Genomic DNA, 19062 nt, shown 5'->3' with positions numbered 1-19062 from the left:
CCGTAGTTGTCCGTCCTCTCAACCACTCCGAAGGAAACAAAAAGTATCGTAGCTGTGGGTGGGTGAAAAGAACCTGATATAGAAATTGTTTACAGATAAAATAGCAATCGCGGGGTAGTTCTTACATGTAGAAGGAGTTATTTTATGAGAAAAGCGCTAGGTAACGTCCTAACTATAACGTTAGTGAATTCGAGATTAAAGTGATTCGAAAGTGTTCTGCAGTGTATGCTTATGTTACTTTAATTTAGATGTTTAATGAACCTATTTTCCCAATCTCCCCCAGTGAAGTCCCACCAATATAATCTGAGGTACAGCCAAAATGCTCTTTTTGAGGGTCCCTTTTTACCCTGGTACAGGTTGTGGTCTTGGTATTGAAATTGTCTATCCTGGAGATAATAAAGACACCCATTATCATGAGGATTAAATTCTGCCATTATCAAACCAACCATACAGTTTATAAATGCCCGACGGATGAACCACCTCACCTCCAAAATTCCCACGACCTGTTTTCCTGCTTCAACAGGTGCCACATTCCCCAAATAAAGAAGCAGAGTACCAAGTTCAGCTTTAATCCTCATTCTTTTTGCGCATTTGAATACAAGTGAATCTGCTAAAGGCTTCCATGTAGAGGTAAACAGGCACAGCTATTACAGTACTATGTATAAATAAGTAAAATAAGGTATTCATTTATTTGTATAATACATTGTTTGTCTTCATGGAGAGTGAAAGACAGAGGCCAAATACCTTCCTTACACAGTTATAAACTACAGCTAGCAATTTATGAAATAGAGACAGAGAATCCAGGAGACTAACAACAGCGCACACCCTTAAAAGATCTCCTGTGCCTTGCATGGCCTTAGCAGCAGAAGAATGCATTGGCATGAATGTGTTCTGGTTTAGAAGCTGCTATATACAGCAGGCTGAAAGTGCAAAGCCAGTACACAGCCAAACAAATATAATCCTACTTAAGACCAAAACTCTCCGGTCTAATGTCTTCCCCTTGTCCCAGTCCCACTCTTTGTCCTTTCTAAATCCTCCACCCATCTCTCCACCCCTATCCCATCCATCACTCTCTTTTTCTCTGTTCTGTTTCTCAGGCCTCTCCTTCCAGCAGGTCCACAGCCTCCAGCAGGTGCAGGGCCATGTTGTACTGGGCGTGGCTCTCGGGCAACACCTCCACCGTGCGGCTCACCAGCCGACTGGTGAAGGCCAGGGGGACGGAGGCACAACGCAAGCTGCTGGGGTCCTGGGGGGAGGTGCAGAGAGCGAGAGAGTCAGCTTTACTATAGTACCACAAGAACACGCACACAGTAACCAGAAATACAGGATCTTTTATCTAGTGGAACTAGGTGCGACCAGTCAGGTTCTAGCACTGTAAGTTCGTCTGAGGTCACTTGAAATGCCTCGCTGTTAGCACAGAGCTGTCATCCACATAAACCAAACACAGTTTTAGTAGTTGCAGTAACAGCAGCAACACTGGCTGCTGCAGCAGTCACAGTAATAGTGGAGACAGCAGTACGAGCAGCAGCAGTAGTAGTGGTGCTAGTAATAATTGTAGCAAAAGTAGCAGTAGTGTGGTGTAGTGTAACGGTGGCAGTCCCAGCATTCTCACCATGGCTTTGAGCCAGGTGCAGAGCATCGGTGGCAGGCGGGCCAGAAGCTCCATGCCGGGCTTGGTCTGAGTGTGCAGCAGGGAATAGGACAACCTCTGACCCGTCAGAACCAACAACTGAGAGCCCAGAACCTCCTTGTCTTCCACCCCCAGCATCACCTGAGATAGAGAGAGAGTGTGAGTTTAACTGAGGTGTGAGTGTCTGAGACTATGTTGGAGTTGAGTGGATGAACTGATGCGAGCGTGACAGTAAGGAAATCAGTGCAGTACCTCTTCGGCCCGCGGGTCCAGGCCTTGGCTGTAGAGTTCGCACACGAGGTGCCTCCGCAGAATGTCGGGGTTCACCTGCAGCAGGGGCCCCAGGTCGAGGCACAACGAGGGCCAGGAGTCATCGACGGGCCCCAGCTCGGAGGAGGACGAATCTGCTGCCTCTCCTTGAGTCTGAACCCAGCCTGTCAGCACCTTCAGCAGGAGCTGAAGAAAGCAAAAGAAGCAAGATAGAGACAGAATGGTACGGGGAGAGAAAACAAGCAGGAATGAGAGAGAGAGAGAGAGAGAGAGAGAGAGAGAGAGAGAGAGAACATGCAAAAGAGACAGGCAGGGCAAGAGTTGGAAAGATAGACAGAGAGCAAGGGACATGGAAGACAGAATGAAAGATGGATAGAAGAGTACAGAAGGGAGAGACAGTGAATAGGGAGGGAAGAAGGGAATACGGAGAGAGAAAAGAAAGGTATAGGGGGCAAATGCATAATATTATATTTCATATTAGTCTGAGTTGTACCAAATAAAAATAAAAAAACATACATATAACTCCAGAGCTGTGCCCGCAGTGCCCTGTCCAGAGTCCAGAGGGCGCTCTCACCTCCTGTCTCAGGGACACTAAACTGGGGTCCAGATCCCCACTGGGCAGGAGCTGGATGGACGTCAGGTCTCTGAAGAAAGCGTTCTTCCCCTGGCGAGAAAAGGCGTGGGAGAGGGTGAGAAGGGCAGAGGGAGGAGGGACGGAGGGACGGAGGGAGGAGAGCGTGACTGACTGAGCTGGGTTCGAGACGCGGACGCTCGGGCTCCCCACCTTGCTGTCGAACAGGCTGAGCGGCTTCACCCCCCTCAGCCGGAACGTCATGGACGCGTGCAGGACGGAGGCCAGCAGGCAGTGGTGCTGCACCAGGGGGTAGTGCACGCCCTTCTGCTCCAGGGCCAGCTCGGCGATGGAGGCGGGGCCTTCCGCGCCCCCCCACACCTCCTCCACGCACAGCTCCGGGGGGGGCACCTCGTCCGTGCCGGCGTCAGCCTGGAGGGAGGGGGGCAGCAGTCCGCGGGTCAGGGTGCATGCTCGCATGGTTATCGCCACAGTTTGATAGTGTGTGTGTTTGCAAGGTTACCCCTGCAGTTTGTGAGGGTGGATGTTTGTATGGTTATTGCCGCTGTTTGGTAGCGAGTTTTTGTATGATTACTGCTCCAGTTCGTAAGGGTGTGCCTTTGCGTGGGTACCGTTGCAGTTTTGCTAGAGTATATGTTTCTATGGTTACTGCTGCAGACTGCTAGTGTGTGTATTTGTATGGTTGCCACTGCAGTTTGTTAGGGTGTGTGTTTGTATGGTTACTGCTGCACTGTACACGTTAGGGTGGTGTGTTTTTTGTGGTTAATGTAGCAGCATGTGACCGGGTGTGTGTTTGTATGGGTACTCATGACAAGAGCAGAGTAGCTTTATTCACCTCCATCACAGTTTGCAGAAGCTGGCAACAGGAGCCCAGGAAGGATGTCATGGCATTTTCTCCCATCCCCAAGTCCTGCAGAAACACACAGTTACACAGTCTAACACAGACACACACACACACACACACACACACAGGCACACAGTCACACACACACACACACACACACACATTTACTCACCCGTCGACACAGCCTGTCCTTTGGCGCTTTCCCCACCTGTAGAGGAAGCACAGGTGAGATGTCAGTGAGCACACAGGTGAGGCAGACAAGGAAGCAGCCAGCCTCCCCCAACACCAGCCCCTCTCCCTCACCTTCTCCACGAGGAACGCGGCGGCGGAGAAGCGCTTCACGATGAACGTGTTCCACATCATCACCGCGATGCCTGAACGAATCACAGGGCACAGTTACTTCAACCGACCAATCAGCAGCAAGGGCTTGCAGCTTCCATGCGGTCATGTGATGTGTTTTTGTCAATCACACGGAAGCTGCGAAGCCTTGCTGCTGATTGGCTGTCTTATTAATACCCAATAGATAAACAGTGGGGAGGTTTTTCCACAGAAGCATTTTACACGACCTCTGAAGTCTGGATGTTTACTACCACATCAGGTACAATTAAAGAAAAAAAAAAACGAAAACAAAGGTAATACTCCACTCTGTGGCGATGACTGTTATTTCATTCAAGAATGATAATCGCGGTATATGCCCAGCCCAACCCTGCAGTCACAACGGCAGAGTTCACTGACCCCTGTGCCAGTATCCTCAGCTCGCAACTTGAATTGAAATAACCGACTTCGGTCAACATAAGAGAGCAGAGATTGACCGCTGCCATTTGAGAGTAAGGAGTGACTGACCATGGTCAACAAGGAAAGAGGGCTAAAACTGACCTAGCTGGATGTGTGGGCTGGTAACCAGCTTCAGGTGCTCCACTGCCCAGGTCAAGTATCGACCCTCCTGCAGGCACAGACACACGGAATGAGAGGTGGACCAAGAGACACTCCGTGCCACATGTACCCGTCTTCTCACCTCACTGCATAAAATTTAGCATGAAGTCTTTTGACAGGCCATTAATATACAAAGTAACTGAAACATGCAGTAGAAAGGGTCTACAGTCAACAGTGTAAAGGTGGAAAACCTCGACTCATTAATGTCAGTAATTTCCACAAAATAAATTAAAGTACTGGAGCAACAACCTCACGTGGACAAAGTTGCCAGACAGGAATTAAGTAACTTGTTTCACTCCAAATTCAGCTCATAAATGTAGTGTCAGGGATGCAGTTCCTCATATGTTGGAACAAAGGCAAATATTTCAGGGACCAACATTCCAAACATTGCCAGATGTTTTTGATGTCAACTCCCCCCCCCCCCCCAAAAAAAATTTACTCTTTGAGCTCCTCTGGGGTTCTTTTAGAATTAATAAACGTCAGGGGGAAGAAAAAGAAGCAAATATCAGCTGTAGAAAAAGTGGGAAGGAAAGTGCCGGAACTGTCACGTACCTCGGGGTCTTTGTTCCACTGCACCACGTACTCCCAGCAGCAGTGAGAGAACAGCAGGTCGGGAGAGAGGGATTCTGGGAAGCGCTGCCGCACAGAGACCAGCAGCTCTGGAAAAAAAGCACGCAGTACAAAAACAGGTAAGCTACGCCGCGAACACACGCGCGCTCAAACACACAAGCGAGTAGGCGTGCGCGTGAACGCGAGCGCGCACGGACCTGCCGCCCTCTTTGAGTCGCTGTCCTCCTCGGCCTTTTCCTCGGCGGGCTGTTCCGCTGGTCGCTCCTCCGCCCCCTGCTCTTCTGGCTGTTCCTGCTTCTCCTGCTGCGTTCCCCTCCGCTGAAGGACTTCCTTCAGTAACTCGGGCGCAAAGTCCTGCCTGAACACCCACTTTGCCACGCTGTCAGCCACCCCACCTGAAAGGAGGAGAAGGGGCAGGGGGTTATTTCTCACCACAATGATGAGGTAAACTGCAGCAAACATGCGGTTGATTTGCAGCTACTGCAGAGGCCTACTTCAGAGGATGTGAATGTTCAGCACTTGTGGTCAAGAGGGACCAGGATGTGGCATGTTCTCGTGGTGGGACTTGGGGATTTAAGACGCGTTTATCGGTGGCTCTGTACCTCTGCCGCTCTCCAGCAGGGTCCTGACGGAGCAACGCGTGAGGGCGCCCCCTGGTGTCCCCCGCGGGCAGGGCAGGCAGAGCAGCGTTTGCAGGGCCAGCAGGTCCTCCAGCTGCCTCACGCACACCAGCCACTGCTCCAGCTCCAGAGACACGGCCTCCCACTCCGACTGGAACTGAGAGAGAGAGAGAGAGAGAGAGAATGAGAGAAAATGAGAGAGCGAGAGAGAATGGGGGAGAGAGACAGAGAGAGAATGAGAGAGAAAGAGAGAATGAGGGCGAGACAGAATGGGGGCGAGAGAGAAAGAGAAAGAGAGAACGAGAGAAAGTGAGAGCGAGAGAGAGAGAGAGAATCAGCACATGCCCAAGTGTACACACTGTTCTGTGCTCAGGTACAGCAGGGGTCCCACACTCTAGTCCTGGGGGGGGGGGGGCTCTACAGTGCCTGCAGGTTTTTGTGGTTTCTCTTTGATTGCCACCTAATTTCGACCTTTGAAACAACGTCTGCAGATTCTCCATCCCGTCAATGAATTAAGCACTTAAATTAAGCACTTCAGTGCTGAAACACCAGAAACCAGCAGACGCTGCGGCCCTCCAAACCGTCAGTCTCTTGAGATCCCTAATGCACAGTTTAGATATGCGCTGTGTTATAGAGCTAGCCGTGTATTTTATAGTGTACCTTGCTTTCAGCCAGAGTGGTAATGGAGTTCTTAGCAGACCTGTGAGCCACCAGCGCAGCCAGCAGGGCGGCGCCGGCGTTCTCCGACTCTAAACACGCAGTTCGAACCTGCTGCCACCAGGGGGAGATGCACTGCATGTCCCAGGACTCGTCCACAGCTCCTGCAGAGAGGGGAGGGGAATGGCAGTGATTGAGATGTGCTGGGCATGCACACACACACACACAGTCCTAAAGAGACAGACTGTGAAAACAAAAAATACACACATAGTAGATAGCTGTACACAGAGGTGAGGGGTACCTGGCATGTTGCTCAGTGCAGTCAGTAGGGAATGCAAGTGAGTTACAGTCTCTGGCCTCTTCAGTAGCTCCCTCTCTCTGTGCAGCCACACACTCAACAAGAGAGACTGACACACAGACACAGGGACAAACACAGGAGAGAAATAAGCTTCAGCACAATGCACTATACAACAATAAAAAACAACAATTACTTTGAGCAAAATGTATTCATTTCACGTTGACAATATCTCCACTGAGGCGGAAGTTTCCAGATGCTCCCTCAGTTGATTGGCGGGCTCTCTCACCAGTAGCTGCTGGGGGCCGACGCCGGCGTCCTGTAGCGTGTCACACACCTTCTGTACGGGGCTCTCCCCACACAGGCAGCCCCAGAAGAAAAAGCTTCCTGTGGGAGGTAAAAGTGCACGAGGTCCAGTAACACACTCAGCTGGTCAGGAAACTACAGCCTGAGAGCAGGACTAAGCCCACTGTGGAGTATGGAAAGGTATTCCTGCCAAACAACAAAGTCTGATATAGTTCTATACTGTCTTCTCCATTAATTGCAGTCTTTATATTCTTTATATTTATATTCTACTATATATACTGCATCACAGATGTGATCAGGACATTACAATATTCTCCTTGTTTCCAAACAGAAAAGACAGTTCAGTTACAAAATAATAAATAGCAATTCAATATGGTGCAGTACTACGTTGGAAAAGAAGGAATTTAAACCGAAGGTGTTGTTAAATCAAACTTAATGAGTTCAGGCCTGTTTGGGGATTTTGAGGACGGTGCCTGTCTTACCCAGCCGGGTCCAGTCTGAGTCCTGACCCCTGACTACTCTCAAAGCCCCCCCGGACTCGCACTCCAGCTGACACAGGAAGTTGCGCGCGGGAATTATGCCCCCGGGGTCCTGGGCGAAGGAGACGGAGGGGCGGGACATCAGCTTGGAGTAGCGCTCCAGCATTGGCCGGACGCGGGCCACTTCCTGGTCGATTCGTTCGTTGATGCTGCTGGGCGGAGCCTGAAGGAAAAATGACTCATCACTGTGGATGCCGCAGTTGTGTTTCACACCACTGGTTGACCACAAATTTTCTGTTTCACAGTTTATGAGTGTGTATCTGTGTAAAATCGAACTTTTGATATTTTTTCATGAATTATTGACCGCCTTTGATTTTAATTCCAAGCAGAAATACAATATTGTCATTCCAAAAATTTATTAGCATAAAATGGCAACTGGTCAAAATACTAAAAATACACAGTATACATTGAATAATGCAAACTAAACAAGTGTATACTGATGAATACATAGTGAAAATAACATTAAGAAGGCTTCAACAATCAATACTTGGAGTAACCCCAATTCTTCTTAAATTATGGGGTGGTCCCTCAATTTTGCTCTCATGCCAAGTGGACGTAAGGCTGGTTACATCAGTGTTCAGGAAGTCATGGACACTGAATGAGTGTGGCACAAGCACAGTGTAACTGCACACTGACACTGTAACAACAGCACCGTTTCTCAAGGAACAATCTCCATTAGTCTGTTGTACTCACGGTGTTAAAGAGCTATACTAACACCATCAGTGTGTTCTTGTATCACAGTGTTAGAGAGCCATATTAACAGCATCAATGTGTTGCTGTATTCACCGTGTTAGAGAGCTATACTAGCAAGAGCTGTGCTAACCGTGCCAGTGTGCCCTACTCACCATGTCTGTGTCAGTGCTGGCAGACTGAAGGGCCTGCAAGTCAGCGTAGAGCTGCAGCAGTTTCAGCTGAGAGGAACAGAGCTGCAAGAGGCTCTCTTCTACCGCCTCAGGATCTGCGACACAAACACACACACACACACACACACACACACACACACACACACACACACACCCAGGGCACGCACACACACACAGGCACCCGCGCACATACAGGCACACACACACATCCAGGGCACACACACACGCACACACACACACACACACACACACACACAGGTGTACACATACAAACAGGCACACACACACCGACACACACGAACATTATACTTGCTTACTCCAAACCTTCAACCGATGGCATCAACAGGTTGAATAATAACTATAGCATATAACTATATCAGACCAGAAAACATTAACAGGTAGATCACGTTCCGGTACCTTGTCCCTTCATGCTATCCAGTAATGCACGAGTGATGTTGGTCAGGCACGAGACCGGAGCATTCTTATTGGACAGCAGCGACTCCAGAGCCTGTCAGTGAGCACACAGAACCAATGGGCATGGCTATTTAAGAATTACAATACATGTACAACCAAACCCTCACTGCTTTAGACAGTAGTTGTTATGAAGTTACCAAGAAAAACATGGGTTTTACAGGAAAAATCACAAGATCAAAATCTTTGGAGATTTAATACGTCATTGCATTACAGCAAAGTCCCATCCTCACATCTGGGAATGAAACCCTTATCGTCTTATCGTACGGTCTAATACATCTGCAGCTCCAAATGTCTACAGCAAGCTGTGCAGCGAAACAGTCTTACACCAACTGTATTATTTATCTGGGGAATGGGATCCGATCTCTCAAAAACACGCGAAAGGTTGCAGATACAAGCTCTCCTTAGCGCATTAAGAGTTCCAGTTATGAACAGGAGTGACGCCTGGGGAACAGACAACAGCTGTTAGGAGGCTCGGCGTTCTACCGCCGATATTACCGCGGTCGTTTCGAGCAGGAAGCTCCGACAGACACTTCATTAACAAGACAAGCGGGCTCGGAGCCGGGGGCCTCATTAATGATAAATGACGCGCGGATTTACGAGCGCCGGAAGCCGGTAAAGCTCACGACGAAGCAAACGAGAAAGCCGGCAACAGCTGGCGTCTCTTCAACCGCACGCTCAAAAAAGAAGAGAAATTTGAGACTATGCGGCATTAAAAACTCGCACTGCAAATCAGGAAGCGAACGACACGTTTCGCTGTCGTTCCGTCAGGTTGTACTTTACTCTCCAGTAAAATGTACGAAGCAAGTCTGAGCGCAAATGCTGTAAGATGGTTGAATATAGGAAAAACGTTGCAGATTTGTCTAACCTGATTTCCTTTAAGTGGGCAATGCATAAAAGATGCCTATGCGTGAAGTTAAGAGGGACATCTTTCCAAATGAACTGTTTCAACAGTCTACACTTTTGAACATTGATATTCAGTGTACCTTTTGGAGTCGAAATTTTCTTCTGTCTACATGTTTCAACAACAGTTGAATAAACAGACCAGAATACTTACAACAAATAACGAACCTACACATTTAAATGAATCAGATTTAGAAAGATTTAATGTCCACAGTGTTTCTCACAGAACGAACAGTAGACCCTCATTTTTCACCTGCTTCTTAATAGCGGGGTGCTTGATGTCCAGGAGGATACTGTGGGCTTCACTCTCCAGGATGTCTGTGGGAAAGGGGTGAGAGCTTTTATTTCATGGTATTTACACACATACACGTTTTACCATTTTACAGAAACAGCTTGCTTTTGTGCTGATAACAAAAATAACACATTTTACTCTACCGCTACAAACACTTTGGAGGGCACTGCATATATACTCTATTACAGGACTGCCCAACCCTGTTCCTGGAGATCTACCTTCCTGCAGGTTTTCACTCCAACCCTAACAAAGCCCACCTCATTCAACAGCTACAGATCTCAATTACTTGCTAATCAGTAGAACCAGGTGTGCTATATTAGGGTTGGAATGAAAACCTGAAGGATGACAGATCTCTCATCATCACCCCTCTGTGTGGCAGCCTCCCTCCACCCCTCCACACCCCCCCCCCCCCCTCTCAGGCAGCCACTCACCCGGCTCCAGCTCTTGGCTCCTCAGCAGGGCGTTCATCCTCTTCAGCAGGTGCATGTCTTTGGCTCGTTCGCTCTTCTTGTCACTGATGCACGAAAAGACAGGCTTACGGACCAGAAAGGTGTGTGTTTGTGTGTGTGTGCGTGTGCGTGTGCTTGTGTGTGTATGTGTGTGAGTGTGTGTGTGTGTGTGTGTACCTTAAGGCCAGGTGAAAGGGGACAGTGATAGTCCGCAGCACTCCAGTGGTGGGGTCCAGCAGACACACCTGCTGAGTGTGGAGCTGCCAGCCCTGACTGGTCACACTGTTCACCCCCATCAGCCTGTAGCCAGGGTACAGCAAGCTGAGAGAGAGATGGAGGGAGGGAGGGAGAGAGAGAGTAAGAGAGACAAAGAAAGTGAGTGAAATGTAGGAGGACGAGAGAGACAGACATGACATTACACAAACTAACATTTACAAATACCACCTACACACACACAAATCTGTATTCTGTTCATATGTTTATTTGTTTGTTGTACTCATGCTTTGGAAATATGTATCTATATACGTCATGCTTATAAAGCTCATTTGGATTTGATAAAGAAAGAGAAAGAGAGGGAGGGAGGGAGGGAGGAGAGACGGAAGGAGAGAGAGGGGGGAGTTAGAGACGACAGAGAGACAGAGAGTGTGAGAGAGAAAGAGAGGGAGGAAGGGGGAGAGGGGGAGAGGGAGGAAGGGGGGAGTGGGAGGGGGAGAGAGGGGGGGAGGGAAGGAGTTAGAGAGTGACGGAGAGAGAGAGAGAGAGAGAGAGAGAGAGAGATGTAATGACTATTATCTGGGTACAGCTGTATGTAGAGCTGAGGGGTATGTACAGAGGACAGCTGCAGCAGCACCCCAGCTCTGTGAAAGTGTGTGAACCGCACGTGCTCGTACCGGCAGTGCTTCCCCACGGTGAAGGCCCCCACGCGCGGCCCCTGCTGGGTCCCCCACACCTCCAGGATGCCCCGGCGCGGGGCGTAGATCACCAGGAACTGGGCGTGGCGGCGCGGGAAGGTGGGGGAGGAGACGTTCTCCCCCTCCCCCCGCCCCTCGCACACCTGCACCCAGCCTAACTGAGCGTCTCGGTAGCCTGGGAGACGGAGCGAAGGAGACAGAGGGAGAAAGAAAGGGAAAGGGGGCAAATTGAGGGATGAGAGCAGATTGGTGTGACGAGAGAAAGAGGAAGAGGTGATGAGAACAATGGAACAAAATATTAAGAAAAAAAAACAGGATCAATTATAAGATCATTTATATAAATAAAAAAACGAAATTAAAAAGGCAATCAGTAATATTTGGGGTTTCCATTATAGGAATTGAATACTTCCTACCTTTTTTCACACTACAGTGTAAATTTATTTTAATAAGCTACTTATTTCAGAGATGCAAACACACATAGGGTGAAAGGGTTACCACAATCAGGTGGACACAGGGCTGTCAACACACAGCCCTGTGTCCACCTGATTGTGGTAACCCTTTCAATTCCTAACGTTCTTTTCTAAAAGTCGTTTGTGAAATTCAATTAGTGGATGCTTAATTGTGAAAATGGAATGCTGGTGAGACTAAATATTATTTAACCAACGAACTCTATTTACTGTATGTGACCAGAATTCCCCTCTCATTTATGTCCATTCTCTCTCTCTCTCTCTCTCTCTCTCTCTCTCTCTCTCTCTCTCTCTCTCTCTCTCTCTCTCTCTCTCTCTCTCTCTCTCTCTCTCTCTCTCTCTCTCTCTCTCTCTCTCTCTCTCTCTCTCTCTCTCTCTCTCTCTCTCTCTCTCTCTCTCTCTCTCTCTCTCTCTCTCTCTCTCTCTCTCTCTCTCTCTCTCCCTCCCTCCCTCCCTCCCTCCCTCCCTCCCTCCCTCCCTCCCTCCCTCTCACACCTTTCCACATTCGTATGGCGATGCCTCGTGCCAGGTCCAGCAGGGTGACCCTCCCAAAGTCGTCCGTCACAGCAGCCATCGTGTAGCAGGGAGACAGACAGATGGATTCGCCATGGCGCCGTGAGTCTGGGAGGCCGAATCTGAGCAATGGGAGGAGGGGGGGCACGGGGGTCGGGGTTACCATGGTGACTATTCAATAAGCAAGTGCAGTGATGCTAGTATGTGTCACAAAATAGAGTCCCCTAGAACAGTGTTTCTCTTATTGCTCTGTATTGCAATAAGCTACCAATTGTCCTTGCTTTTTTTTTTTTACAACTATTGAAGGACAATTTACTCAATTAAAGTCACATTATCCCAGAAATATCTATGTATGCCCTCAAATATAAATGTTCCTTATTCACATCTGAGGAATTTCGGTCAGACCAACTTATGTTTTCATTTACAGTGTGGTATGTACTAAACACCAAATAATTCCAAAGGAAACAGGCTTAGTTTTAATTGATTCAAGTACAAACTGACAAGTGAAATCAGTCGGGAGAGTTTGGGAAAACCTCAAACCATCTGTATAAAATTATTGGAGTTTACTGACAGCAAATGGCAACAAGCCAAACCTGCATTGTGCTACACGTGTAATACGTTTAACCACACAATTCTGGTCAAACTTAACACATTTTCAACAACCTTAATTGATCAGGTGATTGGCTTTGGTAAAAGCCAGCATACACAGTGGGTCCCCAGGACCAGGGTTGAGAAGCAGTTCCCTATAAGACAGATGCAGTAATGCAGGAAGACAGGGGGGCGGGGCTACCTGACTGCCAGGGGCGTGGCCGGCTCCACCTTCGGCTTCTGTTTCTGCACAGGCTCCTCCTCGTGTTTATTCTTCCAGCCCAGCCACCCACTGAGATAAAGAGCACGTTTTAATGCACTGATATAAAAGTCACGTTCTGTTTGTCCTAAGGTAACCACTTCACCTTGCCGAAAAGCCAGCGCAAATGTATTCATTTTAAACCGGGACTTTGATTTAAATGTCAACCAAAAGTCACCACCTGGACACATGCATATATTTTGCAGACACACACTCTCGTGCTTGCGCGCGTGCACACACCCACACACACACACACACACACACACACAGACCTGGCTGCGCTGAAGAGAGCAGACGTGAGCTTGCTGGCCACAGCGAGCGCTACGTGCGACAGGAGAGGCTGAGTGCTGCCCTGGAGACGGGAAGAGAAAGAGAGACCCCATCTCACAACGTGCTTCTCACTCCATTCCGGCTCTGCGTATACACATCTACACAGCAGGAATACTGACACACCCGCCCCCTCGGGAAACATACTGGAGCAACATCGCTCCAACTCAAATTCAAATGACCTGAAATAATAGCCAACTTTGAACAAACTCAGTCCTTGCACAGATAGCTCAGAGGTGTGTCAATAAGCACTATTTCGTGTAACTGAAATAATATGGTATTGTTCCTATTTTCGTTTGTTGTTTCAATTGATTGATTAGTACTAGGTGAGAGTACTCTAAGAACCCTTTGGGCTTTCTTTCTCACTTGCACAATCAGTATGCAGTTGCTGTTGTGTCTCTCTGTGTGTTCTTTCCTTGTGTGAAAATGTTTGAAAAATGAAACAAACATTTTTTTTTTAAAAATAAGAATGTATATTTTTCAGGCGGACTGACCTCTACAGCGTAGTAGAATCCAGTGAAGGGGCCTCCCCCTACAGTAATATACTGGCACATGGCGGGGGGGCTGCCCTTTACTGAAGCATGGAAGCCCCCCAGGATGGAGGCGTTCTTCATCTGGTCGAACACGCACAGGGTCATGATGCCTGAGAGGGAGGGGGCACAGATCATTTAACGTGAAGTGAATAAACACCAATCACCTTATCCGCTCCAGGTGCTCCGCCCCTCCCCTGCTACCCCATCCAATCGGCTCTCCGTGCCCCTCGCTGTCTCTCACCAACGCTGCTGTGGTCAACAATGGTGTCCATGTCCTGGAGGCCCCACTTCTTATAGGCCAAAGGGGGGGGCTGCACTGAGTCACTGCCTGCTGCTGCCGCTGCAGACACAAGCGGGAGGGAGAGAGAGAGAGAAAGTGTGAATCCAGAGTGGAAGAGAAGGAAAGAGGAACGTGAGCACTTAAGCCACACACACACACACATGCACACACTCAAACAGAAAGACACACACATACACACTCACACAGGGACACACACGCATGCACACACACAAAAAAACACATACATACACTCAAACAGAAATACCCACTCACACAGGAACACACACGCATGCACACACATGCACTCACACAGAAACGCACATACACACACACACATACAGAAACACACACACACTCAAACAGAAACACGCACACACCCCACACACACACACACACACAAGCATGCACGCACCTCGTGCCACTTGGTTCCTACACGCTCGCAGGGACTGGAAGAGGCTGAATCCATCAATGGTCACCAGAGCTGCAGGGTACAGGATACTCAGCTCCTCATGCTGCCAGAGAAAAAGCCGCTCCATCAATACAACCTCATTCATTATTACACTGTATAATACACAATGAATAAACAGGGTTAAATCAACACAAGTTAATGACTCATATTCAGAGTGGTGTGTGTAGCATGTAGCATGTAGAACAAGCAGTGCACGGCAGCAGTGTGTAGTGTGCATTGCGTAGTGCTGGGTGCGCTACGCACCTGTTCCGTGACTCCAGGGTGGCGTGGGATCTCGTAGGTCCTGCACTTGAGCCGCAAAACAGGATCTTCATGTAGGAGCTGAGCCAGGAGCAACACCCCACTCTGCCAACGCAACACAACCACCGCACATTATAACAACCAAACACCACATATTACTGGACACAATCACTACACATTATAACATACAATCACCACTTATTACTGCCCATAATTACTGAACATTATAACACACAATCACCACACATTACCACACACAAACACCACAGATTACTGCACAAAAAACATGAGCACCCCACTCTGCTAATGCAACACAATCACCACACACTACAACACACAAAACACCAGCATGCCACTCTGCTAACACAACGCAATCGCCACACATTACCACACATAATCCCTGCACATTACAACACAAATAACACTAGCAACCCACTGTGCCAGCACAATACAAACACCACACATTACAACACACAAACACTGCATAATTGAAACCAACAAGAATACAAGCATCCCACTCTGCTAACGCACCACAATCACCGCACATTACAACACAGAAAAACCCCACACTGCAGTGATTACACAAAATGGCCCCTCACCTCTGTGTAGAATCGCACGTATCCCGAGGTGAACCCGACGACTATGCAGGTCCAGTCCGGCCGACCAGTCGAGCTCCTGTACACACGGACGCACACAGACACAATTTCTCAGCTCGACCGGTTACCATCCAAGAATGAAAAACATGCTTACTGCAAATAATTACAGCATAAGCAACTCTATCACAGTGAGGGTGTATGGAGAAAATTCTCACCTCTTCTGACTGGCTAGCGGGATACAGATCACGCTGGTCACACACTCGCTAGAACACGGCCAAGACACACACAGACAGAAAGTCAGGTACGCAGGAATAGATATGCTGTCACCTTTAGTCAACGAAATGCTTCTTGCTATCCCCTGCTTTCTCCTCTTGCTTCTCTGTAGAGAACATTGCGCGTGTGCTGTGTGGCATTGTTTTTGTCCTAAAGCCCAGGTCATAAACATACTCTCCTTACTTCCTTTTTCTCTAACCCTCTCCCCACATTCATAGTTGTCTCATATTCCCCCCTTTCCTTATGGGTCCCCTAATGCAATACTGACACTCCTCTCTCCTCCCCTCTCTCCTCCAGCTGTCTTACCCCTCCTCAGTACTCAGAGGCCCGCTCCAGGACACTGCCAGGGTCATCTCCTCCTGCCCCGCCTCGTCTGTCCGCCATTTCGCTGCAAATTCCAAGACACAAGGCCGACTGTTAATGTGGATGCAGAGCGGACAAACAAAACTGACCACACTTATTAAGAGCCATACAGTATGAGAGCTACTATGTTTGTGAGTGCGCCTGTGCATGCTGTACATTTGTATGCACAAGTGTGTGTGTGTGCGTGTGTGTGTGGTGAGTGTATGTGCATGTATGTGCACGTGTGTGTGTGCGGTGTGTGTATGTGCATGTATGTGCACGTGTGTATGTGCGGTGTCTGCATGTGTGTGTTTTTTATCATGTATGCATGCTTGCATGAAAAAAAGTGCGAGTGCTTTTGCAAGTGTTCCTGCACATGGGTGTGCGTGCACCTGACTGAGTGCATTCAAGCGTGTGTGTGTGAGAGAGACCCACCGGACATAAACACAGCCTTGTGCTCTCGGGCGATGACCAGCAGATCTGAGCAAGGAGACAGAGACACTGCACAGTCCTGCAGCCAGGGGGCGCTCTGAGAGGAAGGCACACTGTCCTCTTCTTCCTGAGTATGCGTCACATGGTGTTTTAGAGTTCAATCACAGTGACTTATTCTCCAGTATTTATGCTCAAGCAGACTGGTTAAGAAACAGGACAAAAGTGGGTGCAACAGCTGACCTTGCCACCATCCTGTGTTTCAGGGCTTTCCCAAGACCCCCAGTCCGCTTCCTCCCAGTTTACCTCTTCATCTAAATGACAAAAATGAGAGAGAGAGAGAGAGAGAGAGAGAGAGAGCACAAAGATGGGCAGAAGGTGATGAATACAGGAGTCATATGAACAGAGCTCTGTGCAATCTGTAAAAGCCACAGGTGATTTGGACAGATAAGACGAATCACTGAGCAGAATCTATCCACAGGTCTCCTTAAAACCCCAAGGAAGCTCCTCCAGACAAAAAGAGAAAGCAGAATCCCACGGCCAACTGACATCTCCCTCAAAAACACTTCTCCTTTCAAAATTCTATCTCCATTAAGAATGCAAAACAGTACCAGAAATTAAACAATGCTGGGGGACCACGCCCTAGAAGTGGCCCTAATCCTAATAATCTTTATCGATAGGTGATGGAATAGACTACCACCCATACATTGAATTAAGAGATCCACACCTGTGTGCAAAATCATAATAAAGACACTGCCGCACTGGGAGGCTAATTCATACAGAGATAGCAAAGGGTGAACTGGAGTAAAAGTTCATTCATCGATCGTTATCAAACCCGCTTATTCCTGATCAGGGTCACGACCTCAAGGGCAGGAGCATATTCCAGCATTAATTGGACAAGAGCCAGGAATAGACCCTGGACATGTCGTCAATCCACCAAAGGGCACGCACGCCATTCGCTCACACACCAGAGATAGGGGAATGGAGAGAGTGAGGAGATGGAGCAACCATAAAAACAATAAAAACAAAAGAAATCAATAAATTATTGAACGAAGGGGGCAAATGCAAAGGAGAGATGGATGTCATAATGCCAGAGTGGACTGCAGACAGAGAGGACAGACCAATCAAGGTGTGCAGGTGCACGCGTGTATCTAAGCTGCAGCTGATGCCCTTTCCTTTGATGACTCATAGGACAACCGCCCACCACCCCCACCCCCCAGTACCGGTGCTGCAGCGCTCATCTCAACCAGCCTTCAGAATTCGCGCGACTCCGCCACGGAAGCCTGTTCATTGCAGATACCTGCACATTAGATGTAACACGCCCATTGCACTATTTCCTGAATCGGTAAGGATATGTCCAAACAATTAAATTATACACTATGTGTTCATCTTACATTCGTCCCCTATGTGACAAAAATGCGCTCTACTAAATGTTGCAACTGTACCCTACTATAGCTGTTGTGAATTATTTCGGCAGGGAGCGTGTCAGCTGGCTGTATTAAGCTAGTTTACAGTATTTGCGTGCCAGCGAGCGGTCACTTGACACAGTAGCTACGCACTAAAGTGTCATAATCACAAGACACCAATGAGCAAAACAACGCACCATGATTTGTGGGAACAGCTAACTAATAATGTTCCCTGACACTGCAAAAAAACAGCTTCTTCAATATCTATGATCACCATACACAGAGGAATACAAAGGAAAACTAACTCACTGTCACTGCGTTAGCAAACCAACCTAATATGACGTTAAATTGGCCACATGCGTTGAAATTATGTCCTAATGTTGTGGCATGTCCCGTTACAATTGGCGTGCTAACTGACATTAAAATAGGTAAAAAGAAAACAATATTAAAACTTAATCTGCAGAATCAGACAACGCATTCCGAGCTCGGTAGGTACTCTAACGTTAAGTAACGAACTCTGCTCCGGCCGATCGGCATTACCTGGCTTGTTCCTGATGTTATTATCTGATGCAGTGGTTCGTAGGTGTGGGAACAAGAACTCCCGGACTGTCCTGAGCTCCTGAGCCCGACAGAACTCCAGCAGACAGCAGGACATGTCGAGCCCGAAGCGAGTCAAACCTGACAGCGAGCTATCGACTTGGGGTTTAGCTGCTCACGTTAAACTGGAAACCTCTGGTTGCAGGCTTATGGCAGAATGCGTAAATGTTATTTATTTGTATTTGTGACATAAAGCGAGGTGAGTATAGTTAAAATATTGGTCGGTTGTTTTTCAGCAAGCAGTTGGTTGTTAGCAAGCTACTCAGATGTTGCTGGGTTTTTTCGCAGTTTGATTATGCATTTTACAGTGATGACGTCCCATCGTGAGTCGCGAGAAAAGACAAACACAGGCCGTATGCCTGAGCGCTTGGGCTGTTGCCCTTGTGTATGTCGCCCTCAATAGATCCGGATGAACTCAGCAGCAAGCGCTTTTTAAGCCTTCCTTTTGTTTGATGGTTAGAACAGAAAAATTTATTATATTCGTTTTTTATCATCCTACTGTCTTCATATACTCAAATCAAACTCACAACTCTCGTTATAATACAAACATAATGCACGAGATATATTTTGATGCAGTACATGTTTTTTCTCATAAGTC

General features: G+C 48.1%; 1 protein-coding gene across 1 annotated transcript; it reads right to left on the bottom strand.

Moving 5' to 3' along the window:
- Window positions 1-553: 553 nt before the first annotated feature.
- On the bottom strand, window positions 554-18766 carry rab3gap2 (RAB3 GTPase activating protein subunit 2 (non-catalytic)). The gene is made up of 35 exons (XM_035422095.1): window positions 18408-18766; window positions 16705-16775; window positions 16468-16591; window positions 15997-16078; window positions 15633-15680; window positions 15421-15496; window positions 14825-14926; window positions 14525-14624; window positions 14074-14172; window positions 13794-13942; window positions 13245-13324; window positions 12916-13005; window positions 12108-12247; window positions 11125-11320; window positions 10412-10555; window positions 10217-10299; window positions 9747-9811; window positions 8537-8627; window positions 8102-8214; window positions 7200-7419; window positions 6701-6798; window positions 6418-6523; window positions 6120-6280; window positions 5442-5616; window positions 5037-5234; window positions 4822-4928; window positions 4213-4279; window positions 3640-3710; window positions 3509-3544; window positions 3328-3402; window positions 2685-2903; window positions 2475-2564; window positions 1883-2086; window positions 1613-1771; window positions 554-1246 (listed from the first exon to the last, which is right to left on the bottom strand). Exons 1-35 carry the CDS (start codon window positions 18520-18522, stop codon window positions 1094-1096), a joined length of 4107 nt encoding a protein of 1368 aa, XP_035277986.1. The 5' UTR covers window positions 18523-18766; the 3' UTR covers window positions 554-1093.
- Window positions 18767-19062: the final 296 nt, after the last annotated feature.

This window comes from Anguilla anguilla, chromosome 6 (assembly GCF_013347855.1).
Source record: "Anguilla anguilla isolate fAngAng1 chromosome 6, fAngAng1.pri, whole genome shotgun sequence".
In the NCBI taxonomy this organism is placed as follows: Eukaryota; Metazoa; Chordata; class Actinopteri; order Anguilliformes; family Anguillidae; genus Anguilla; species Anguilla anguilla.
Note: the sequence above shows the minus strand (reverse complement) of the source record. Positions and strands in the feature narration are given on the sequence as shown.